Here is a 26,751-nt window from a genome sequence, read left to right as displayed (position 1 = left end):
AATTTATCCTCAAAGCGCTCTCCTTTTGTGGATGCGTTGGAGAAAAGGAGCTTTCTTGCTGTGTTTACAGTAGGTTGTGGTGTTCAGCTGGGTTTTTTTTAGATGGGTTTACCTGCTGGAGGAGAAAAAAATTTCAGGAACAAGTCTGTGGGTTTCCTCTTCATCTGGAGTTTTTGAATTAGAGATGAAGACGCTCTGTCTTATATTGATTTTGGGCTTCAAATGAGCACTGTTTCTTCTTAATCTGAGTGGAGAATGTAGCTAAGTCTCTTGATGTAGGATAGGATTGAATCTTTTAGAAACCGTATAAAACGTTTTTCACCTGCAGTCACCTTAATTTTCAAGTAGACTGGTACAGTTTTCCTTTTCCTTCTCATTTTGGTGGCAGTATTTGTTTTCAGTTTGACTGTGTGGATTTGAGCAACGGAAGTTTCCCTGGGCGTATGTATGTAACCCCCTAGGATCTTTTTGAAAGTTAATTTAGTAATATATTAGTTAGCCTCCATTTAAGATGGCAGTTCTAAGTACATGAGAGATGATACCGATGTCAGAACAAACCTGTTCCATCCTGGAATAACAGCAGAGCGGTTGTCCTTGTGTGCCTTGCAGTGCTGCAGTGCTTGTGGTTTGTGAAGCACCGCAGTTTCACAAAATGTGTATTTAATCCAAGCAAGGGAAAGCAAAATTTCATGTACCCCCCTGCTAAATGACTGAACGGAGGAGTAGAGGAAACACTGAATTGTGATTCTTGACGTGTGCTGTCGTGGAAAATTCCAATCAGAAACAGCATTTTTCACCACGATGACATTTGCTAGGACGAGGTGCTGAGATGCCTGACCGAGGTGCTTTGTCCAACATCTCTGGCTCGTTTTTGCTAAATCTGTAAAGAAAAAGTGAAAACTTGCATTGGCATTCAGTTATCTTTCTGCTGGTGATGAGCCATCTTCATGTCTTCTTTCAGTACAGCCAGAGGAACTTCTTAGGACATATATGGGTTTTCCTCTGTGCTGCTCTTAGCGGTTGGTCAACATGGTTGGGTTTGAATCTTGCAGCTTAGAGTGAATTGAATGGAGCTAAGAGCCTTCTCATCCCCCACAAGCGTTCAGTTGTGTTTTATGCTTGTGGAAGACAAAGCACGACTACACTGGAGGAAGGTAATGATCATCAGTAAGAACTGCTCCAATTATTTTTTTTCCCCAAGTTTGAGAACTTGCACTTCAAATGAAGTGCCGATGCAGATACCTTGTATTATGTTATCTCATGCAGAAGGATAACTGAGCTTGCACTACATTTAACTCAAGGGAACCGATGAGGACTGGAGTAAACGACACATTTTGCTTTAAATTTGAGTCTGAAGCATAGGATGTTGGAAAGTATCTCTGAAGAATATTTTTATAACAAAGCTGTGGAAAACAGGTTTGGATTGAAAACATTGGTTCAGTGTAGATGCGTCTAGTGTTTACATAGAATCTGTGTTTTTTGGTAAAATAACATCCTTAATGTTTTTCACATCCTTAACTGGGCTTTTTGTTATCAACTGCTTTTTGTAAAAAATACAGGTATCATGGAATCATAAATACATGTGACTAATAACGATGCTGCATTAATATGCATATCACTACTGGAAGTCTTTGGAGTAGAACACACAGAATAAGGCAATGATTTGGGTTGGATGGGACCTTAAATATCTAGTCCAAACCCTCTGCCATGGGCAGGGGTATCTTTATCACTAGCTCAGGTTGCTCAAAGCTCCATGCAGCGTGTTCTTCTCTACTACTCCTTTACTGTGCAATCAGAGAAGACTGGATGTGTAGGAGATCAGCTCAACTCAAGGGTTCTCAGTTGCTTGTGGTGAGGGAAAACAGCATTCTTTGTTCCTCAGAAAAAGTTTAATGCCACCCCTACCTGAATTCATCTCGTCCTGGTGATGTGGCACTGAACTAATGCACTTACTGCAAAATTAAGCTGCACTTTGGGCTGGTCTGGTCTCACATCCATCTAGAATCCTTACACCTGTTGTGCATCACTCTGCCATTTGTTCACTGTGGTGATACACTCTGGTGAAGCTTCAAAACATTGAGATGCTTGAAGAGCAAAACTGCAAAGAAAGCAGAGAAAACAAGGCCTTGAGGTGGATGGAGTAACTGCTTGTGGCTTTGCTGCTTTCAAACAAGTATTTCCTTTTCTGTTCTAATTCGTGATAGCAGTCTGTGACCATTGTTTCTGTGCTGTGTTTAGCTGCAGTATTTGGCAGATAGGAAAATGTTTCTGCATGACTGGGTAAAACAGTGATGAGTGCGAGCAAACATCTTCGTGGTAACAGCAAACAGGAGGGGAGCAGTTGCCCAGTGCACACAGTCCTGCTGTACTGGAGGGCTGCACTGCCTCTCTGGAAGCAGGCAGGTTTCTGCTATTCTGGAATACTGTTTCTAAAACTCTAGAATTAGGTATCCAGGTATTCTCCTGGACTGTGCAAGAGATAGTGATGGAAGTTTTCAAACACCGAAAGGTTTTCAAAACTTCTTTTAAACAGCAAACTTGAGATAATAAGGCGAAAGTTGGAACGAGTGGAGCCGAGATTTGCCCCTTTGGAGCTGCAGATTGTTCTGAGTGCCTTTGAGGCATTCAGACTTTCAAGGAGGCTGTTTGAGGAAGCCAGCTGTAAGATGGCGAAAGTTTCTCTTTGCGCTAAGCAGTCCAGATAAAGTTGCAAGGATAATTTAATTTGACATACTTGCAAATACGTTCTGTTAGTGGAAAACAAAGGGAGCATTTTCTCCCAGGAGGGTACCTTGCAGAGAAAGCTGTGGTTTCCTGGGGGACTTTGGTGCTTTCTTCCCCACTGGAGGTCTCACAGCATGCATGGAGGGCACTGACGAACTCCTCTCCCTTAACGAGTTTTCTAAACTGATTTGCTCCTTCCTTTTTGTCACTTTTGCAGAACTAGCATTGAAATGCAGAGAAATAGTCCATCTGACATACCGGAGCACGGGGTGTTGGACTTGGTAGTACCAACTATCAGCAGCAGCCATAATTGACAAATAATATCCCTCATAAATACTGCCAGGCTTTTCAATTAGTTTTCATCTCAAATTCGGGATGCAAAATGATGGCCTGTCAACTGACAATGGATGACAAAAATTAATAAATTGTCTTCTAAATAGTATGGACACTTAAGAAAAATTGGGCAGCCAATTTAGCACAGCATGAACCAGGGGGAACCTTTTGTACTGTTGCCGTGCCACTAATGTTGTCTGGGTCTTTATTAATGGTGCTTGGCTGCTGCTGACAGTTTTGTTGCTACTGGCAACTTTCTTCATTAAAATTAAAGCCAGCGTCAAATCCCATTAGCCGCACTCTGTGTACCTTGCATTTTTATTTATACAATCTTTTTCTTTACAAACATACTCTTTATCTATAGGAAGCTGGAAAAGGTGGTTGAAAATTAGTCTTGTCGGTGGCTGATTACTTACCCAAATAACAGACTGTGTTTTGTGAGGGATAACATTTCCAACATGTTTTACTCAGCCTACAGTCCAGTAACCGTGCACAGAAATCCACCAGTGATCTTTATAAATTGCCTTTTGTTAACATGGTCTTCTTCTGTATCACCTGCCAGCTAGCTGGTTTCCAGGTACTCTTCATAAAACAGTGATAGCCTGTGAAGGAGAGCAGTTCAGTTGTATGATCTTCTAGATCTCAGTTGCCTGTGAAACCAAAATATTGATGCATGCTTACATGCTTAAAATTGAGTGATCAACTCGTATTTAATGGCTCTTCTTACAGGAAAAAGATGCTGTGGGCATCTTGACTTTTTTTTTTTTTCTTTTTTTTTTTTTAAGTGAATGTTACTGGTTTTGGAAATATCTTTTGGTTTTCTGTAGGAAATCTTGGATTGGCTCCTGAATTTTCATTGATAGACGTATACAGCACAGGATAAATCTTGTATCTGCTGAGTATTGTAGAACATGGAAATGTTGAGTGTTGCATGAAAGACTTGAGGTATGACAAAGCAGTTTGTACTCTGCATTACAGACTGCACAGAAAGAGTTGGTATCAACTCAAGGCTTTGTATGAAAAATCTGATAGCACCAGGAATGTCTCAACCAGATGGACTCCCAGAAATGTTTGCAGCAGACCATTGGCCTTGTGCTGTTGCTAATAGGATGCTGTTTATGGAGCATTATCCAGCCTTTGTGCATGCCAACTGATTCTAGGTGTGGAAGCTTCCAAAAGAATTTGGTCACTGGCGTCTTTGTTATTATAGCGATCAAGAATATCTTCTGCTGGTTAGAGTTGAGTTGGCCAAAGGGTAAGGCACAGCTGACGAGTGCTTTCAGAATGCTGGTGAAGGGCCCTGCTGCCCTGTTTTCCTATCAGTATAAATTCAGCAAGTGCTGTGTGCAAAAGACCCATTTAAGCATTTTCTTAAATGGTTACGTTTGGAAGTGATCTCATATGGTAAACAAAAATGAAGAACAATTAATGGTTAAAATTGTGTTTTAAACTGATGCGTGTAGGGCAGTTTTGAACTAAAGTATGTGCTGTGTGGCTCAAATGAGAATTTCAATTCAGCTGAAATTAAATGACCCTATCATTCTCGAGGATGGATGTGCCCTACAAAGCAAATAAACTGGCAGCACTGAATTAGCATCGATCTAATAAATCCAAGTTGTGCCTGAGTTTATCTGCTGAATCTTCTTGGTTTAAAAAAGAAAAAAAAAGCGTCAGTAGTTAATTGTTGACTGAAGCTTAATATCTGTTAAAGTAAATGAGGCATGAAATATACTACATAGGAAGTATTATATCCGGAGTGATTTTAACATTAAAACAATATTAAATTTTTTAACTTTGACACAATAACAGAATTCTTTATTTTGAAATTACATTGATTAATGTTAAGCTTGGTTCCTGTGGGAAAGGAGAAGCGATCAAATGAGTCTGCAGCAGCCATGTTATATGGTTGCTCACTTGTGTCTTGGGATATCCTATTTTTATCTGCAGGCTTTTGTCCTCTCTCCTGAGAGAAAACTGAAAGTGCAAGCATTTCAAGATGTTCATGTGAATGCTGGTGTTAGTTGGTAGTTCATAATGTCCATCACATTGGATCATAGAATAGCCTGGGTTGCAAAGGACCATAGTGCTCATCTAGCTTCAACCCCCTGCTATGTGCAGGGTCGCCAACCAGCAGACCAGGCTGCCCAGAGCCACGTCCAGCTTGGCCTTGAATGCCTGCAGGGGTTATCACAAATTGATTCCTTCACTCTTCCTCCCATGTCCTCTTAAACATCAGGACAGCCCCCATGTATCCTGCTTGGACATCTCTATGTGGAGTATGGGTAGGCTTTAAATTTGTTCCTCTTTTCACAAAACATGAAAAATGGTAATAGAGTCCATTCTATGGGGGAAAAAAAAAAAGTTTGCATATGAGTTTCAGTTACGTACAATTATCCTTCCTGAAGCTATCCCTGTGGTAGATCATGCTTCAGATGATCCAGGTTATACAAGAAACGTAGCTGTGACTAAATGGGATTTCCCATTTTCTATTTGTGACCTTTTCAGAATGTGAAATATGGTTTTATGAACTTTAGAAGTAGGATGCAGTTTAAAACCAGCAGCGCTGTGTCTGACCGGAGCATTTTAGTAGGTAACCCTGTTATACCCAGGCCTGTTGGCACGCATACTCTTACGACTGTTCTTTCTGATTTGCCTTTCATTCACTTCTAAATCTCTGCAGGTGTGTACATGCCTCAAATGAGCTATAAAGTTTCTGAAGTAATTTCCTGAGACAGACCTAGCACTTGTGATCCATCTCCAAAGCGAGCAGAATTGCCACCGCTTGATTTTGGGATCTGTTTTGGCAGTTAGCGTGCAAAGACATTGCCAAGCCTTCTCCTCAGAATCCCACCATGCGTGCCAGTTTCTGTGAGGCCAGCATGGAAGCCTGCCTGGTGTGGAGCAGGACATCAGGGATGTGCTTCTGGAATTAGGGGTACGTTCTGTAACTCATCAGTGATCGCAGCAGCTCTGCGTCTGGGAGATGTGAATTCAGTTAGTACAATTTCCATCAGCAGATCAAGTGAGTCACTTGAAGGAATGTTTTCTCACTGGCTTTCGTAGTGTTTTGCCTGCTGCAATGATGAGAGGATACCAATTATCTACCATTCTGGCTGTATCTCTGAAGGAGCCGTCTTCATTCCCGTTTCTCTGAGTGGAACACATGGATGTATACACGTGCGTGCACACATGTGTTTCTCTCTTTGGTTTTAGGAGGCATTTGAGGGGAAAACATTTGGGGTAGGGGGGAGGAAGAGTGATGGAGGATCTCAGTGCCCTTGAACCACCTCACTGAGTCCTGCAGCGATGGCTACATCATGAAGCAGCCCGAGGAGCATCGCTGCCTGCCCAGCGAGCAGTGAGCAATACCAAGGATCCTGTGAGTAAAGGGCAGGGTGTAGAAGCAAGGAAAACTGAGACATCGGGAAATGTTGTTAAGGAGAAGGAAGAAGGTACGCTTCTGCTGTAGGACAAAGAGTATTTTTATCTTACCCAACGAAAGAGTAAGGACCAGAGGTATAGCCACCCCACAAAATTATGTTTTCTAAACGCAGGACACTCCTTTGGATTTAAAAACAAACAAACAAAGCCACAAACAAAACCTCGCCTTGTAGCACAGACTTTCAGAGGGTTGCTCACGAAGACCTTTGTGGTCCCAAAATTTCGCAGTCTAAAGTGCAGATCTTTTCTGCACAATGATATGGAACAAGGTTTAAAAAAAAAAAAAAGAGAGAGAAGAAAAAGCCCACCACTTTTTTTTTTTTTCTGGTGACGTTCTTGGTTTTGTTATTCAGGAGATGCTGCATTAAATTGGATTTTGTGTCCATCATTATTAAAATGTGAAGTGTGTCGGTCACAAAGCATACATTTCAGGGCAGTTAGCTGAATAATTCTTTTCTTTATTATCCCAAATTACTGCTGAGCTCTGGAGAGGTGAGCAGTTTAGCCAATTATTGCCATTTGAGCTGGATTTGTGGGTGATTAGCTCCTGGTCGAATTCAGTCCTGGCAAGGGCTTTGAAGCCTTCGCTTGTGTGATTTTCACAGCGGTGAGGTAGGAATAGACGCGGCTAATGACAGGAAGGTCGCGTGGGTTATGTGACCTGTGAGGGGGGGGCTCGGGTTTAGCAAATAGGGCATCCACAATAACAAGTGTGTCACTAACCCTGCCGTGCATAATCGGAGTTTTATAGGATTGTTGGAGATGCTGACAGCTCAATTAAAGTGTAACCCTTTGTACCATATACCCTGGCAGAATGACAGAAATATTACCAACAAAAAAGGGAGGGTGCCACAAGGGAACTGGTTAAGGATCCAGTATTCTTTTTCTTCCCCCCTTCATCGGAGCCTGCACAGAACAAGCTGCAGAAAGCATCCATTTGTGAAATAATAGGTTGTCCAGGGGAGGGGTATGGTGCCAAACATGGCTACAAAAAAAAAAGCTTCTCTTAAGTGGTCTTCCTGATGTTTCTATGGAAACACTATAGTATCAGGATAGAAAGTTAAAATTGGTTTTTAAGCTTTTCATGGCTTTCTCCCATGGACCCCCCTCCCCCTAACAAAGCTCTACTTTATATAAAATATGGTAAAGAGAATTTCAGGGCTCAGGAGACGAAGCGCTGCTGTAACAAGAGCTGTGCCAGCTACCCAGAAGTTGCACTGTGTGCACAATGAATCCCGTTTTGATTTCATTCCCCTTCGGTGCTGCGTTTGTTTCTTCTGGGAGGAAAAAAAAAAACAACAACAACAAAAATGGAATGTTATTCTGCTTCTTTCTCACGCCTGGCCATGCAGCTGTTTCGTACAGCCGTGAACAGTTCTGCTCTCCGAGCTCCTTCCAAATTAGCCGTGCCATGCTGTAACCTGTGCTCGCATTAAAGGAGGTTCCCAAAATTGTTTTTTTTCCCTTTAATTCTAGCCTAGGTAGCAGCGTTTTCAGCACGCTGATTTGTGTAGATGCTAACTCCATTTGTGTCCAGCGTCGTTAGAGCACAGTGTGTGATGCTGAGCCACAGCAAGAGGTAACAGTTCAAACAGAGCTGCTGGCTGCTGTACTACTGACTCAGACCCCTTGGCATCAGCTGTCGGGATTCTCGCACACTAAGGTAATGATTTGCATCGCAGTGCATTGCACATCAGCACTCTGACGCTGGTGTCAGGATAAACCACAACTGCCAGTGCCAAGGGGTTAATAAACCGACCACTTGAGATTATTAAGGGCTGTGATTTTTTTTTATTATTTTATTTTTTTTATTTTTTTTTTCACAGTCCAGCAAATGGAAGAACCCTTAGAAGGCAACAGAGCTTCTGTGTACTGTAGGGTGGAAAAATATTGTGACTTGTTAAGGAGCATGTCTCATTCAGAGTGATAACTGGGTTTAGAGGAAGTGATGTGCCCTAAATATATAGCTGTCTAAATATAATTGTATGCAGTTTGTACTACTCTCGTGTTTTCTACAAAGTTTAGTATTCCTATCCCTTGTGCAAGCAGGCATTCCTTTGGACCTGCTGTGCTCTGTACTCTGCTTATTACTCTGTACACTGTGCCTATTGCTCCTTCAGGATGCTACAGCAGGGCTGGTTCTTCAGCTTTCCATTCAAATTCTTTGGACACAGGCATGACTGCTCTTCCAAGATCATCTGTTTGCCTCATGAAAGTAGAAAGTTCCTAGTTAGGTGAGTGTGGTGTGCCAGTTGGTGGCTTCCTGTTCTCTAGTCCATGGATTGCAGTGTGATCATCTCTTTTCCATCACTTGCAAGACATGAGTTGCTTCCTGCACTCAGCCAAATCCTCAGGAGTGTTTGGCCATGCCATGTTGGAAATACGTACCCTGCCCTTTAAAAAGCAGCCCTGCAGCTGCAGCCTGCAAGATTGTGCCTTAAAATTATTGGCTGCATATTAGAGGAACTCATCCATTACCTGCAGCTAGCAGATTAAGTCACAGAATCACATAATGGCCCAGGTTAGAAGGGACCTCAAGGATCATGGATCTCTAACCCCCCCGCTGCATGCAGGGCCACCAACCTCCACATTTCATAGCAGCCCAGGCTGCCCAGGGCCCCATCCAACCTGGCCTTGAACACCTCCAGGGATGGATGGGGCATCCACAGCCTCTCTGGGCAGCTGTTCCAGCACCTCACCACTCTCATAGCAAAGAACTTCCCCCTGACATCCAACCTAAATCTTCCCTCCCTCAACTTCAAACCATTTCCCCTTGTCCTGCAGTTATCTGCCCTTTCAAAGAGTTGGTTCCCCTCCTGTTTGCAGGCTCCCTTTAGGTACTGCAGGCTGCAATGAGGTCACCCCGCAGCCTTCTTTTCTCCATGCTGAACAAGCCCAGCTCCCTCAGCCTGTCTTCGTAGGGAGGTGCTCCAGTCCCCTGATCATCTTTGTGGCTCTCCTCTGGACCCTCTCCAGCAGCTCCCTGTCTTTCTTGTACCGGGGGCTCCTTTGGGTTACATTGCTGGACCAGGCATTAGAAGTACAAACACAACGATGGTAAGGGTTGTGCTTTTTCTTCTGATTTGTTGTGTCTTTAGTGCTGAGGAATTCATTCTTTGCTGGCAGTACCACTCCTCACTGCTGGAGCTGCAGTGAACTGTAACACTCGCTTGTCTGCATTTGGATGATTTTCTTAGTGAAGGTTTTTAATTTTTGTTGTAGTAGCCAGTGTACCAGGAGCTTGGAAACTTCTGTGCTGCAGGTTCTTCATATTACAGCAAAAGTAGTGCCTTTTGCTCCAAGTCAGAGCTGTGGCTCCACTGAGCCCTACTGCCCTGTTACTGTTCAGATACATTTACTACAGGTTTCCAATTTTAAAAAGTTTAAGCAGTTTCATAGCTAGTCATTCATAAGACCAACCTCCTTTCCCTGAAATGCCTGGGAAGAGAAGACTTAAATCTGGGAAATCAGGAGAGGAAAAAAGAACAGTTGCTTTCCTACCTAAGGATTCCAAAGGCATTTATATCCCAGAGGTTTGGTTGCATGCCCACGTTGTTGGAGAGAGTAGCAGCTGCTGTGATCTTGCATCTGTAGTGTGCAAGTATTTGAGCTGGTGCCAACTGTATGGTGAAGTTTGAGCTCTAAGACTCTGAAGCTGTTGAAGTTAAATATTCTAGAAGCAAAAATCATCAGGTAGGAAATAATCTCATGTTTTATGACAAGCTACATTGGTCCCATTTCTTCCAGCTGGCTAACAGTGTTGGTTAGTAATGCAAACCTGGATGGTTTGCCAGCATTTGTTTATGATGTTAAGCAATTTAAAAGAAGGGAGTGCTGTATTAACCAGAATTTGTACGTAGCCATTGCTTGTGATCATGACTGTGAATGGTTGCTAACCCAATTATTTGGGTGAGGATGTTGTTTTTTTATGACAAGGATGTTGTTTTTCTTCTGCGAATGCAATGCAAATGATAGAAAATTCATGTAGAAAATTCATAGCACTGAGTGGAAAATGAAGAGTTTATGCTGTTAATGATTAAGAGTAAGATTGCATATTTCATTCTGTCAAAACAGCATCAGGGTAACAGTATGGGGTTGGCTTAAAATTAAGGAGGAAAAAATAGGCTGTGTGATGCTTGTACCTCAGCTGTGGCAGTGCTGTAAGTTCCCACAAGAAAATAGAAGTGTAAGTATTGCTCTTTTTCAGCAGGTACAATCTTGGCTGTGCCTACAGACTTCTAGAGGGTCCTGACGTTACGACTTGGCATGCCAGGAAAAGTCAGATGTACCAAGCCCTCCTTAAAATCACTACACAAAGTCACGTGCTGTGGCTGGAGCCAATGCAGAAGAAACCTGCAGTCAGTTAAACACAACACAAATGTTTGTGAAACGTTTTTCATTTCTTGTGGCCCCTGGGAAATCCAAAATACACGAGAAAGTTAGGGAAACGCAATGGAGCACAGCAGGGAACTCAGAAGAGGTTTTTTGCCAACCAGTGTTGGTTCTGCAGGCTCCCTTGCCAGCATCTTTGATGCAGTGTGTTATACAACCTTCAGAGGTCATTTTTAAATGCTGATAATTTGCTGCTTAGAAAGATATTCCCATGAAACAAATAGCAAATCATTTCCCCATTCGCCTATCCTTTGTAAGCAAGGTTTGCAGCTCGCAGGAGGCGTCTGGGGCACTGAGCTGCTCACCCCACATCCAGGTGATGTGTGTGTGCTACGAGCAGTGGTCCCTTGGCCAGTGGTCTGGTGCCACCAGAGCAAGTGATCCCACGCTGGGGGCCCTTCATTAGCTGCTTGTAGTCCCAGTAATGATCTGGCTGCAGAGCCTGACGGCAGCCTGCAACTTCTGGTGCCCTGAAGCTCAACAACGTGAGCTGATTGACTCAGTTAGGGCCCCAGTCTCTAACAGCAAATGCAATCAATAAATCTTTGTTGGTAAATAATTGCTATTGAACAGAGTTTTAATATAAATTTATGAGTGGTGTTTTATCACAGCTTGAGGCTACAGCAAGCCACTGAGTGATGGATTTCAGATAACACTTACATTCATTACATTAACTTTGTAAGTTATTTAAAGCTTGTACACTTAACATTGCTTTTGGCTTGCAATGACCTCCTGGGACTAGACGTGGCATACACATTACTAATAAAGAGATTGCCATACACACAGGCAGTTCTCTGTTTTCTTTGTAGAGCGGTGCCATTCGCTGGGAAAAGTCAAGGAGTGAAGTTGGTGCTCTCTACTGGAGCGTGTATCTTGTCACTCATTAGAAATACAGCTAGCACTGGCTGTTAGGAGCTGCGTTGCTCTGTTAGAGTCAGAATTGCAGTTTTGGAGAGAAGGTGGTAAGATTTGATTTGAAGTGTTAAATTCTTCTCAGTTTCTGAGCAAATCGGAGGTGTTACATTTGTAGTGTTGAATCTCGAGGGCTGAATGTAGTGATAGAAGCGCAGATGGAGGAACGGAAGCAAAGGTTTTGTACAGATTAGGAGAAATAATGTTATCTGATTGATAATAATATGAGAAGCAACGTAGAATTCTGAACGTGGAGTTGATTCCCTTAATCCCTTTCTGCCTAGCTGTAAGGCAAAATGGGATTTTTGCTGTGTGCTGGGGCTGGGGCTTGCCAAAGGCACCAAGAGTCAGTGTGAACCAAGGTCCCTCTCGCTTCATAGACTTGCAGAATCACTCAGATTGGAAAAGATCTCTAAGATCTCCAAGTCCAACCCCAGCCCACCCCACCGTGCCCTCTGCCCACATCCCCCAGTGCCACATCTCCACAGTTCTGGAACACCTGCAGGGAGCCCCAGCACTCCTTGGGCAGCAGTGCCACTGCAGCACTGCTCTTTCTGGGAAGAAATTGTTTCTAATAGCCAACTCTGCTTCCAGGCAGAGAATCTGATGCAGCTTAAAAGTGGACATAATGTGACAGAAGGTGTTTTTTTGTTGTTGTTTTGTTTTTGTGCTTCTTTTCTATCAGTAGCATTTCTTGTTGTACTTAGGCCATTTTTCTTTCCTTTTTTTTTTTTCTTTTTTTTTTTTAAGTTTAGTGTAAGTGCATTTACAGCAGATCTAAACTCCGATACTAAGAGCATTTCTCCAGACCATTCTATGTAATTATCGCAGACAAAGTGGCAGTTCTGGCCTTGGGGGGATAAAGGAAGAAGTGTGGCTGATGTGCTCCTCTGCTTCATAACACTTTGTTAGCTCCATGTATTCACAGTGCTTTTCTTCACAGATATTGGAAGATATATTTTGGTTCTCAGATAATACAAAAATTATATTATTTTATGCATCCTTAAGAAACAGATCAGGAAGTCTAATTGGTTAGGTTGATACAGATAGTAGATGGTGCATATTTAACAGTGAGTCAGTTTTTACATGAGAGCACCAAACTGCACTTCAGAAGTGAGATGGAAACCCCATTCTGAGTAACTAGCTCCTTATTTAGTTCACAAACCAGAATTTCATAATTCACACCTAGGTACAGAATCACAGAATGGCCAGGGTTGGAAGGGACCTCAAGGATCATGGATCTCCAACCCCCTGCTGCATGCAGGGCCACCAACCTCCAGATGTAATAGCAGCCCAGGCTGCCCAGGACCCCATCCAACCTTCCCTCAAACACCTCCAGGGATGGACGGGGCATCCACAGCTTTCTGGGCAGCTGTTCCAGCACCTCACCACTCTCATAGCAAAGAACATCCCCCTGACATCCAACCTCAATCTTCCCTTCCTCAACTTAAAACCGTTTCCCCTAACAAAATCACCGTGTAGTAAAAATCATTACGAATTTTCTATGTGAATATCCTGTTATTTGCATCCTGTATACAGCTGGAAAAAAAAACGTATTTGTCAAAAAAACATCCTCCTGCAAACAGTGGGGATGGCAGCCATTCATTTAGGTGGTTTCTTCTGCAGTGTGTGGAGTTTGTAATTGGCATGAACTCCAAATTACATAAGTAGTGATATGTTTTCTTTATAGCACTGAGCGGTAAAAAGGTGTGAAATACATTTCTACTTTCTTCAAGACTTCAAAAAAACAACAACAAAAAAAGAAAAGGCAAGGAAAAAGGAAAGACAGTCGTGATTCTTATGGCTTTTTCCCCATTAAAAGGTCTGAAGAACAAACGCGCCAGAACCGGCACAGGGAAGCAGCTTTGGGAGAGTAATTTTTGATCCATATAGCATGGCTATAACTAAAATTGGGTGCCCCTACATGTGAGCGACTGTGCTATAGGTGAGGTTTGAAAGATGGGAAAGGTGAAGTGACAGATCACCTACTATAGACAAACATAGGAGTCAAAGGCAGAAATAAGCTTTCATTTTTAATGGAAGAAAACAACGTCTCCAAGCACGAGAAGGCAGTAATTGGAATGTGTAACTCACACTTGCAGAAGCTTTTGTGAGAAACAGTTTCAGAAGCCCCGCTCTGTTTTTGTAAAAGTTTGAGGTTGAGCCACCTAGATGTAGCAAAGAACGGCACACAAAAAGGAACCTGACCCCCAGATGGCCAGAAAGTTCGGGGTTTGTAATTCAGTCCTCTGACACAAGCTTTTATTTACAGTCCTATCTGCAGATCGCTTTGAGTTGAGAAGGGCTGCTCACTGAAGTTCTGTTCCAAGCCTGTGTCCAGGAAAAGGCGGTTGTGAGCTTTGATTTCCCTTAGGGATCATCTCCGTGGTTGCAGAAGGAGAGTTATTAGTTCCTATGGGCTGTGGCAAGGGACTTCAGCTGAAATTTGCAACAGCTGGCATTGAGGGAGGGAAAAATGTGCTCGGGGAGAGCTCTCATCGTGCGAAGGCACAGAAGTGCCCCTTGTCCACTTGGCCTTGGGACGTGCATTTATGAAACAGATGCAAGCAAACGCTTTTATGCAAACCTGATCTGTCAGAGTGCTTCTTGTGGCAGTACCGTGTGTGCTGAGATGTCCTGGTGCCCACAACACTAGGCTTCCCACAGCAGCTTACTGCATGAGTTCATCAGAGAGCTGCCTTCTCACGTGGTTTTGGAAACACAGATTGTTTGGTTTACCATCACTTTGTGCTGTAAGAAGCTACATTTTGCTTTTCTAAGTGAATTTCTGCTTTTAAGCTGGCAACAGTTTGGTACACACACTAGTCCTTGTCTGTTTAAACACAGTGATGACTTTTACTCTCAAATACTGATGGTTGAAATTCATCACCGATGTGTGGGTTGAATATTATCTATGGAACAGTGAGGCATCTTGTCGTGTTAAAATCTGCCTTCCTGAGGAACGCACAAGGATTTAGCTCTTTTCTGTGTATGAAATAATGGTTAATGGTTTTTTTTTTAATTTTTTCTTGCAACAGGGTATGCTGCTAAAGCGAAGTGGCAAGTCATTGAATAAAGAGTGGAAGAAGAAATACGTGACGTTGTGCGACAACGGCGTGCTGACCTATCATCCTAGTTTACATGTAAGTACTCCGTGCTCTCTGTACCTTCAACAACTGTCCAGCTCAGGTGAAGCAGTGTTAGCAAGTTCATTTGGGTATGTTTTTGTTGAGTCCAGTTTGGTGGAGAGAGTTCTTTCTCTTACTTTATTCCATTCCCATCCCCTCAGAACTGGGTAACTGGAAATCAAATTCTGCGGTGAAACTCTGTGTGCACAGTTCCTCCAAGTGCCCTGTTTAAGCCTTTGTTTTGTGCTGATGTCCTTATGGACTTGCTGTCAATTAAGAAAACTATGGAAGCATTTTATAAGGAAGAATGTTCTAGACATAGTTAAGACTAAGTACGTTTTCTGGTATTTGTCAGTGTGCAATGGTTGTGGTTTATTCAGAAAGTAATCCTGAACAGCCTTTTGAAGGTGACAAAGCTATTAAAATGTGCCATAGAGCGTTTCCACATTAAGGTCTCTGTTGTTGTCTCTGCCCAAGGATCCTGTCTGTGTGTAGAACACCATCTGTGGGTTTGGTCTGGGGGAAAAGGAAGAAGCACAGGTGTCTGACTCAAGACTAGCCCAGCCCGTGAGTCCCAGCCATGTCAGCAGGAGAAGGGATGTGATTTGTCAGAGCTCCTTCCATTCCACAGCAGTTCAGAAGACAGAACGGACAACCAGGATTTTGAGCTGGGGGTTTCCCAGCTCTTTCACTTGCTTGGTATTGCAGGCAAGAGTAGAACTCAGGAAGCATAGGAAGAGCATAGTATGGCCTTCACCAAGATCTTTGGGATTGTCCTGTGTTTTATATTTCATCACCATGTCCCCTATGGAAATCAGAGGGTGACCAGGTGTAACATTTTAGGGCCATTTGACACCAATTGCTGTCATTTTGAGTTCCTAGGCAATTTTACTTTGGTTTTTTTTTTTTTCAGTAAGGAGGTAAATTCAAGGTTTTGGATGGATGTATTTCTGTGGGTACGTTCTTGAGTTTGCATGTGTGGATCTGTCAGAAAGCTGCTTCAGGTAGATGATGTCTCAGGAGCGTGGCTGTGCTGATGCTGTGCTTGCACCAACTTGCTGTTTCCTGAGGGATGAATATTAGGATTTTCTCTGGCTTACCGCAAGAATTCAGTCTCACTTCTTGCCATAATTACAGTTTCTCATGTTATTTCCTTATTTCCTAAAAATTAGTAAGTGATACAACTAGCAATTCAAGCAATTGCTACTTCCCTTCTGAAATGTTGCCCCTCAGCTTGTGTAGTCCAGGGCAAGTTATTGTTGAGTTTCTCTTTTCTCCCTTTCACAAACCTGGACAGGACTGTCTGGCCGTTGTGGCCATCCTTACCCCGTTTAATCTGGGGGAATGCTGCTGAGAAGCAACCCTGAAATACCTGAGTCGCCTATGGGTATTGCTGGCAGCACGGACACCGCGTGCCTTTGAGGCAGCCCACATGGATCCTCCAGATGCGCTCCCTTGAGGCTGTGATGGCCACTCCGGGGCAGAGCAGGGAGCAGGCAGGCTGCCTTGTCTGTGCCCACATCCCCTCTGTGCTCTGTAAGTGCTCTATTGTTCCTGAGCTTCCTGGGAACATATGTTAGTTTTTCATTGCTTCTCGCAGACAATAGAGTACTTCTCTTTAGGCTTTGCTGGAGCTGCTTAGTCTTCCCCTGAGTGAGAATCCATTGAGATTAGAGGTAATTACTTTGAGATTAGAGGTAAATCCATTGGAGATTAGAGAGAATCCATTTAAAGAAGAAGTAATTACTAGCCTGTAATTGTTTCCCTCTATCCCCCACTGTGCCCCCCCCACTCCCAAGAAAAAGGTACACATCTCTGTATTTCCAGTTGCTCAGACCTTTCTTAGATCAGAGGGGTTTGTAACACACTGTTTTTCCCTGGGCTGTATTTTGGTGGGTAGTAGTGGGGGATCGTACAGCTCCTAGCTGACAGGATGCTGCTGCGGACAGCCTAGTGCTTGTTCTGAGTCTTCTGCAGACACCTGTGCTGAACTCACACTCTAGGAATATCTGTGCTTCTGCTCATTCATGTTACAGTCTTCCTGTGATGTGATTTGTATTATAAATGATGCGTCTTAATGTTTTAATTCCATTGATTTTAGCCTTCCAAGAGTCACTGTGCTACTTGAGTGCATTTCATTACTGCCAGTGAACTACTTTGTGTCGGATAGCTGTCGTTAATATACCCTGCAGAGCATTCTTTATGCATTGGGCAATTTGTACATCCATCAGTTACCGTATTTCCCTTTTGCACCTTGCAGTTCCTGATACTGTTGCTGCTTGCTTTGACTTGTCCTTATGAGTTAGAAGCCTCCACCTGAAAAACAGTGTAGGGCTGACCTGGCAATTTTGTCTTAGTATCACCTTATTGCTTCTCTGTCAGCCTCCTCTGCTGGGGCTGGAAGCACGAGTAGCTTTTTCCCTGTCCTGGGCAAACTGCAGTGGAATGAAGATGCTGCAAGTCAGTTGGACTCCCAGTACAACTTGTACAAAGCTTTGTGGGTAAGGGAGCAGGAAAGTCAGGATTTTTGCTTGGAGATTACCCAGCGTTTGGCTTTCCTCAAACAAAGCTCTGATAAGGTGTTTTTGGCTTGATTTTGCTAGGTTTTGCTGAACTCTCTCTACTTGTTACATTTGTTCACACTGAACTCAATAAGCTGATGAATTTCTAATGCTGTGGTTGCATTGCTGTTTGCTTTTTGACAAATAAGACCTTATTCCTACCAACCTTCCATCAGATAGGATGAAATGAAGAGTTAGCCATTCTAGCTTTTGTTAGCCATCCATCTAAACTCATGAAGAGTCGTGGTGCTAATCTCATCCTGTGAGATAGATAGGCGTTATTTCAGGTCTGCAGCTAACGTTGGTTGTTCAACATTTGGCAGCTGTAAATCTGCGAAGTGAGTGGTGGATCTGGCTTCTAGTGGTGGTAGGAAGGAATAAATTTAAAACATAATTTAGTCTTCCCAAATCGTAGCTTGAGTCAGAATGCAGAATTTTACTGAACCCCAACGTTGGAAGAAGCTTTTACAATATTTAATAGCTGTTAGTGGGTACTGTACTTAGATACTGCTTGAGACTTGGCCACCAGCGTGTCAGTTTTCTGTTGGGTGTGTTCCACAGCACGTCACGCACGAAGACAGTGGCTTTTAATACAGCAAATAGTCTGCGTTGCAAAAATCAGTGCTGTTGTCCTCTTAACTCAAGGATTGGCTTCAGAATGAAAGGATTTGGGATGGGGTGTGGAAATCAAACTGGTATCCTACTTACAGAGGAGGTATCTGTGGAAGGGTCAGGCCTGCTTGGCAGCACAGCGTGTAGAAATGAGTGCTGTGTTGTGCCTGCTAAATAAGTACGAGTGCTGCCAGGTTGACGTTTTACACAATAGCTAAATTCGTATTCCTTCTTCTTAAGAAAGCGGGGGAAGAGAAGAATGGGGAAAGAAAATATATGTACATAAGCACCCTACTGTTTCCTGACTTGGTCATGTCGGTTTTTTTCAAGAGCCTTAAACCTTCCCTTCCCTTGGGATGCTGAGGAGCTGTGCCAATAGAAAATGGTGGGGATAATGAGAGAGAACTTTGACCCGCAGGCTTCAAAGTTCACCATAGCTACCTATTCATCATACACTTCTGGAGTATAGCCATTGAGTGGATGACTAAAATTCTGGCTGACAGATTCAGCGTCAGCCTACCCAAAGGGACCCATGGGAATTTGCCTAGGCATCTCTTGGCTTTTAATGGCAGAATGCCATGTGTAAGGGCTCCTGAAATGTATTCGCCAGGATACCTGCTGGGCAGTGCTGCACTCAGCTTCTTTATCTAAGCCTCATCCTGATGAATAGATGGTGTTTCACCACTGTCTGTCTCCCGGACGCTTGCCACCATGCCACAGGTCAGTAGATGACAAAAGCTTTAGCTGTGGACGTCCATTTTCTGCTGCTGCATCCTCATCATCATCGCTGCCCCTTTTTTTATTTGGGGGGGGAACTGCCACTGCCAGGGGGTGTAAATTGGTAGCAGTGATTGAGGGGGAAAATCTGTCCTTCATCTCTGTGAGAAGGATGTGAATTCACACACGTCATTCTGCTCAATTAGTCTGACAGTAGCCACAGTTTTAAAACTCTTCACAGCAGCGCTGACTGGGTGGGCAGCCCAGGTACGCCGCCTCACAGGTCACATTAGTGGCTTTTTGCAGTCAGATAAAGTGAATGTACTTCAACCAAACAAAAGAAATTTCAGCCTGGCAAATAGACTGTACTTTGCACAAGGGCTCCAACAGTATGCAATAAGGACACGTCTTCTTAGAAGTTGATGAAGCCCAGGCCCAGCTCCAGGCTTGCAAAAAGCTTTGGAGCTGTGTGGTGAGGTCTGGCCTTTCAGTAGAGCTTTCTTGCTTGGACACTTCCTTAAAGAAGAGTAACCTTGCTGAGAAATAGAAGGCGGGTTAAAATGCCCTGTGCATAGGTGTCTTGTTGTTTCTCACCGTGTTCAGTCCTTACAATTTTCCTGAACAAATTGAGGGTCGGGAGCTTGCTTGCAAATCGGGTCATACGTGTGACACTTAGAGGTTGGTCCTTTACCTTGTAGCTTCCTGGCAAACTCTTTTCTTTCAAGTTTGAGAGAAGGTTTATAAATATAGATGGGAAAAATACAAGCTAGAATGTGTTTGTGGTCCTTAAGTGAGATGTATAACTGGGGATCGCTGTCAAGGCAAATTATTCTGACCCCCTGGCTTTGTGTCCTCGGACTAGAAACTGTCTTGCTTGGAAGTGCCGTTGCACCACTGGTATTCAGTGGGAATAAAACTAGTTAGGGATGGTCAGCAGTGTGAGGTAATCCTAAAATATGCAATCCCTGTCTGCGCTAAAAGAGAGGAAAACTGGTTGTTCAGAGCGGCTTACAGTCACATCTGTGATTCATTGCAGATGTTCACAGGTCGGTAAATGCAAGGAGAGTGTGAAGCACTTGTCCTTAAGTCCGTTCGATTCAGAGGGCAAGATTTGTCGCATCATCAGCATGGCATATCATAGCAAACAGTGCTGCTGCTTGCAGAGCTGTGCAGACTTGCAGTAGAGCAGCAAGCATGTATTTATTTTGCTCTTGTGCTTCCCTCCCACCTCCAAAAAAGGAGAAAAAAGACAAACAGGGAAAAACTTTGGCATCTGAATGAGCTGCAAACGAATGGCAAAAGCCAAGCTATTAATTAATCACAAGGTTTTATTAAATGAGAGCTTCCTGTCCAGCAGAGCTAACTGCTGTGGATATAAATGCTTCATAAATTACTCACGATGGTAAAACTCCAATTTGTCTTTTACGGCAGTACTTGTTACAAAGTCTGAATGAGGAGTGAAGTGCAGAGTTTTGTTAACGTTTCATAGAAATGAGCACTCCATTAAAAAATAAATAGATTGTTTTGGAGCTGCTTCTGTGTTCAAAGTGTTGCTGCTGCCCCTAGATGGCTGATTGGACTGATTGATATTGTAGTATGCATACAGTCAATGCTTTTTATTACTGAAATGTAATGTTCTTGACTCCCAGTTTGAAGAAAAGAGATTCAAGATGACCTTCTGTTTGTCAGGACAAGTGCTTTAGTGATCAATGTTTCCCAGAATGCATTCTCATTTCTGTGCTCTTCTCAGAAAACGGCATTTTTTGTTGTTTTTCTTAAGCTTAACTATATATTGTGAAGCAGAATGATATTATGCCCGTGTTTATGTGCACGAGGGGAGGAAGGCTACATTAGCAGGAAAATCTGATGAATATATTCCATGGGGCTCATAACCGGATCAGATAGGTTTGTTGCTGCGGTCCGTGCGGGGAAAGGTGGAGAGAGGAGTTGGAGATTTTTGTTTCTTCTTAGGTGTGCCTGTGGCCCCAAATGGAAACCAATCAAGGAGCGATTTATGTTCATTAAGTGCTTGTCAAAACTGAAAAATTTTCTAATCAACAGCAATCTAGCTGAGGCCCCTCAATGGCTGGGAGTGTCGCCTCCGCAGTATCGGCTATTTGCCTGTTACAACTCTAGGCTAGAAATCCACTGATGATTACATTAGGCTAAGCTGCGAAGTAAATGAACCATGTCTTATTTAGGTGCAACTAGCTTCAGTGTAGTCCTGCCCCGCAGGGCACTTTATAGCGTTTTATGGCTTTAAAATTAGTGTAGCTTCCCATTTGCTGCAGGGTGCTGCATGTTATGCCTTTGAACTCAATAAGCAAAGGGAAGGGGGCCTTTTGTTCCCCACCCTTCCCCCCCCCCCCCCCCCCCTTTTCTTCTTTTTGCAGTGTAGCAATTTTGTTTTGCATCTTTTCCAGACAGCATTTTGCAATAAAAATGTCTGACTGCCCTGTACACACACACAAGTGAGGGCTTCAGCCCTCCGCTGGTCTGCCTGTGCTTTGGGGTTGGCTGTGGGCTGCAGGAAGGGCTCGGGTTTTGTTTTCCCAGGCAGTTTGTTGCTGGCGGTGAACAATGGGTTGTGTGGGTCGCTGCTTGCCCTCAGCTCACAAAACAGAAGCTGCGTGCAAAACGCATGCTGCCCTCAGATTTTAGGAGGATTTCCCAAAAGGGTCTCTAGTTTTGTTCTACCTCTGATCAGGAAACACTATGTCAACCACAGCACGCTGAGCCTGGGGGCTGCGTTCTACAACTTGAGGATGGGAACCGGCAGAAAATGCTGTTTTTCTCATGTTGAGGTAAAGCATTGGCAGATCAGAGAAGGAATGTCTAGCTTTCTGTTCAGTTGGACTCGTTCCTAGCATTGCAAAAACAGGCTTGTTATTTTCATAACTCAAAAGGAGAAAAAGTCTCATATTCTTACTTTGGTACCATTAAATACTGTTTGGAAGAGGGTCTCGTTTGGTACATCGTGCACTGGAAAAGTGTGGCAGTGGGACAAGTATGTGAAGGCTCCCTTGGAGGGAGATTCTTTTAGAACAAGTTAATGATGTGACACAAGACAAGCCTGAGATGAGGGGTGAACTTTGAGTCGTATTCACCTGGTGCCAGGATGCAGAAATACAACTCCAGTGGAAGGGATTTCCCTGCAAGATAGCTCCATTTACTGAGCCCAGCCAGAAGAGGTCCTAGTTTCTGCAACTGATCCTTCAGTCTTCTTGGTGAGGTTCCTTGGCCAAGAAGAAGAGTTTGCAGCACTGCATTAGTGTTTTCACTGCAATCCCATGACAAAAGTGTGGTCAGAAAGGGTCAGTCACAGCCTTCACCAGAGTGGAACACAATTTACCTGCTCAAAACCTGACCACGTGGGTGTTTCGGTGCAGGAGAATCCTGCCTGAGTAAAGCGGTTCAGCTCTTACTGTTCAGATGCTTGTTTTGTGGTACCCTGTAGGAGGTGTTTTGTAGTTCTGCACATCCAGAAGATAATACCTACTCTAAAGAACTGGGGGACTTCTACTCCCACTTTATATAGCTCCATAGAAAAACATGGGGGTGTTTAATCCTCAGAGTACTGATTGGTAAGTACTATAGTCAGAAATTCAGTACTCTTGCTCTCAGTGCAATGAAGTGCTTTGGGGTTTAAATACAAGACTAAATGATCTCCAGAGGTCCCTTCTGAACCTAGTGATTGTGTGGTCCGTCTCTTGTATTAGAGCCATCTGAAAATTCTCATACTTTGATATTGAGTGTTACAAACGTAATGTGAGCCCTGTATTTAAAGTGACTTGAGGCTCATTCTGGAGAGGAACTGTGCTGTTGCACTCTCTGATGTCCTTTTGTAAAGTACTGAGGTCAGCGTGGTAGACTTGGATGGGGGTGAGTTTGAGTCCCAGCTTCCCCGTGTTCCATCTGCCTTTCCCTTCATCTGGTCCGTGCAAACTTCCTCCCCTGAGAAAGGGGCCACACATGCATTGAACATAGCTGCGGAAAGGCGGATGTTTGGCTTTTTGGTGGGTGCTGCTGCTCAAACAGCTTTTCCCCTTTCTTAACTGGGAGAAGGAGGGCAGCTAAACGGGCTCATCACGTAGCCAAGGTTTAGCCTGCATTGGTGGTGGAGAGTTGTCTTGGGCAATCAGAAGCCATTGCAATGCCTGGCACCTAGTTTAACAGCTGCTGGCAATGAAAACAGGACAGCTCCACACTAGCAGTGTTTATTTTTGGTATGTCTGTTCAGAAAATGTAATACCTGTTTGCTCCCTATGGATGTCTGAAAGGCTTCTATTCACTGAGTTGGTTAAATCAATTTCTGCTGTTGTAAATGGAAAGCTGTATTAAGACCAGAACTAAAGTACTTTACATTCTTCTGTGTCGTGGCATATCATTCTTTTTTACTCAAGGCAATTCATTTTGTAGTGCCGTCAGATAATATTTTGTGTTATCTTCAGTCAATGCAGCTTTTATGACTTTCAGTGATACTTTAACAGTTTATTTAGTCCTAAAGATAATGGTCAATGGCCTTGAGTAGTCAAATTAACACCTCAGCAAGCCAGTATTTGAGCAAACCGCTAACAGTAACCTCGGGATGAAAAGCAATGAGAATCAATATAGCGAGTGTATTTTTAGGGGTTATTGATTGATTGATGCGTTCTGGCCTTAGTGGAGCAGCAGCATCGCCCCACAGCTGACTAAGATGAAGCTGCCAGTCGCTGATAACTGCAGGCCATCACCTGTGCAGTGTTTCACAGGCTCGGAGATGAGATGGCAGCCTCCTACAGGCCTGGGATAAAGAAACTGTGGTTCGCGATGCCAAGCCGTAGGAAGATGCTGAGTGCTTCCCTGCTGCCAGCCATCGTGGTGAGGGTCAGTGACAACGTGATGCCATGCGGTGCCGCCCTCGCCCCCGTGGGGACACCGAGGCACCCCGCTCCTTCTGCACTGAGCAGCCTGCCATGTTGAGCCGGGTTCTGTCAGCAGCCTGGGTCTCCCCGCCGCAGCTCTCAATTGCTAGCAGGTTTCTCTCATTGCACCTCATTTGCATCTGGGACATCAATTAGCATGTTTGTTGAGGCTAATTGAATGAAACTCAATCATAGCTCTTAATTGCTTGACTATGTGAAAAGAAATCACATTAATGCAGCTAATTAAGTGTATGGCAATAGATGCAACATAATTAGGAGCGAAATGTAAAAAACAAGCGCAGGCGAAGGTGCGGGAGCAGGGCGTGGGGACGCGGCTCGCCGTGCTGCTGCCATGTCTGGGGAGGGTTCCCTCCGTGGTGCTGCTTGCTTTTTTTCTGCCTTGCTGAATGATGAACGTGGACAACTTGAGAAGAAAAATGCAAATGGCTTTGCAATTACTACTTTTTCAAGCTGTTGAGGGGCAGAAGATGGCACTTCTGGGGTGGCCCGCTGTTGAGTAGGCTCTAGGGACTTGTTAAGTGCTGTTTAAAAGTACTTGGCTTTGAATTACCCTCATGCCTTGTTAAAGGGTTTTTTCCCCTTTTTTCTTGGATCAGCATTTTCCACAACTAACATCTAGGGGAGTTATATCTGTAACATTTGCATATCAAAATCAGGCTTGCTGTCTTCTCTTTAACACGGCATATTCCAGATGACAGCAAGACCCTCATCTGTTCTAATCTGATCAAACCATACATTGCACTTCTGAGGCCGCCACATTATTCTGTAGTTTTCACTTCTATTCCCCGAATGCAGATCTGAAGGAGCATGTGCAAGGGTGGATGGTGAGCTGGCTGCAGACTTGGTGCTTTCCTCTGCTCCTCCTCAGGGAACGCAGAGATTATCGCTGTGCATCTTGCACACAATGAGGGAGTCTTTATTGTTTACATTTGATATATCCCTATAAATATTTAAGCTGACGTTAATACCTGCATGGCATCTGCTCTGTTTGGGCACTTCCATATAACAGTGATGTGGCTGCAGCGCGTTTGTTTCCTGCTTGCCAGCACTGACTGACTCTCCTAAATTGTTCATAGCTCACCTAAGCCCGTTTTACTCTCAATTGGAAGTGCTTTAATCACACCCTGTCACATCTCACCGGTTGTAGCAGGGAAATTCATCTGAAGAACTTGGGCAAAAGTCTTCATTATGAAATTTGTATCAAATACAGCGTGGTTGTTGCATGTTAAACAAGAAGTGTCTATTTGAGGAAGTGCACGCTGAGGTTTGGTCACTATCTGATCTTGATCCAGCCTCGTTGTAGAGTCCATAAACCATAAATGCTCAGTTACATTCTGGTCATTGCATTTTAATTTGTAAAGAACTGACAGCGCACTAGAAAGTTCATCAACTTGGTAATTTATAGATGAATCTGCTTTGTTCATTTCTATCTAGCAACTACCTAAAGGGGTTATTTTACTGAGTTGCTTTTGATTCTTGTAGAAGCAGAGCTCTGCTTTCCTCACCCAGTGAACTGCTTGGACTTCCCTTTTTCATTCTTAATTCCCAAACAGCTGGGGAAAAGAAAAAAAAAGAAAAGCTCATTTCTATTTTGTACCACGGATTGATGTTAGGTGTGAAGAAATGAGCACCACTTGAGCAGTAGGTTTTGATTTGTTTTGAACAGAGTTTATAATTTGTATTGTAAAAACTGTCAGAGGTGGAGGGATTTTTATGAGGGAGCTGATTGCTCCCTGTGTTGTGCCAGTAGTGATTTAGATCTGGAGTCTGCTTTTAGTCCATGCTGGTATTTACTTGTAGAATTGGCGCTGTGGTCATACACAGAGGCCTGTAAGCTGCAGATTTGGATCTGTTCTAATTAATATCTGTGATCTTCTGTATAATACTGTGTAGTCTGACTAAATTTTGCCCTGGACACTTAAGGAACTGAAAGAAATATCACTGTCAGCAAGTCTTTGCTTGTGCAGCCACAGAGCATCACCTGGTTCTCTGGAAACCAATCAACTTCTACCTGCAAAGAAACGAGGCTTTTTGCTACAGAACACTGTTCAAGAGGAACATTCCCTCGGTTTCCAGTTCAATTCAAGAGTTTATGCCAATTTCTTTTCCCAGTCATTGGTTCACATTGCCATTTTCTTCTTGGGGCGCATCCACCCACACTGTATTTTGTACCATATTTTTTATGTAGCGTTTGTCCTTCATTTTGGCGTCTTCTATGACCTGTCCTGCATTTCCTCTCAAAGCATGCAGTCTCTTTCTTTCTGTGGTTCTCCTTGTGTTTGTTCCAGCTTCACTTATTTGTCTTCTGAAATGTCAGTAGCCGCAATAGCATGTACTGGGAGGTGAAAATTTTGTGTTCTGGCTTTAAAATTCACCATCTCTACTGGCAGCATCTCTTCTGGTGTACCACAGGATTGCAGATTCAGTGGCTGTCTTACCTTAATGAACTGTCATTTGTCCTCTGATTAAAAAAAAAAAAAAAAAAAAAAAAAAAACAGAGGCTCATTTGCTTCTCTGTGTTCATCTGAAGAAGCCCACAGGCAATTTAGAGTGTGCAGCTGAAGCTGGAATGCAGAATCCTGAGCATATTCTTCCAGTATAGAGATCAGCACGGCTCACTTTCTCCCAGGTTTCTTGGAAAATAGCAGCTGCAGCCAGTTGGCCATTTCCTTGACACGAGTTATTGGATTTGCTTATTCCCTCTTTGTGTGCCTTTCAAACAAGAATTAGGAAAAGCCTTTTCCACTTCTGGCTTCCAACTTTTACTGTGTTTTCTCTAATCAGACCTGATTTACATAATTTTCTTCCTGCTGTGATTTTTTTTTTTTTTTCCATGTACGGAGGAAGGCTCATAATCTAAAGAGACAATGTTGTAATTTCAGAAACCTTACCAGTCAGCCAGTGCCCTTTAATAACTTTGTCAATGTTTGTCAATGAACTTCTGCCAAATTTTATGGAGAAAGAAATAACTGCGTGAAACATTGGTGAAATAGAGAGGATACACAA

General features: G+C 43.4%; 1 protein-coding gene across 2 annotated transcripts in view; it reads left to right on the top strand.

Annotated features, from left to right (window-relative positions):
* Window positions 1-26,751, top strand: part of AGAP1 (ArfGAP with GTPase domain, ankyrin repeat and PH domain 1) — a gene marked incomplete at both ends in the record, with an annotated part of 281,406 nt that overhangs the window by 150,825 nt on the left and 103,830 nt on the right. For both annotated transcript variants that reach the window (XM_079538941.1, XM_079538940.1), the window contains one exon: window positions 14,841-14,945. In XM_079538941.1, coding sequence (XP_079395067.1) covers window positions 14,841-14,945 — 105 coding nt within the window. The remainder of the gene's footprint in view (window positions 1-14,840; window positions 14,946-26,751) is intronic.

Source organism: Tetrao urogallus, assembly GCF_951394365.1.
Source record: "Tetrao urogallus genome assembly, chromosome: 8".
Classification (NCBI taxonomy): domain Eukaryota; kingdom Metazoa; phylum Chordata; class Aves; order Galliformes; family Phasianidae; genus Tetrao; species Tetrao urogallus.
The sequence above is the reverse complement of the archived record's forward strand: the minus strand, read 5'-3'. Positions and strand labels throughout refer to the sequence as shown.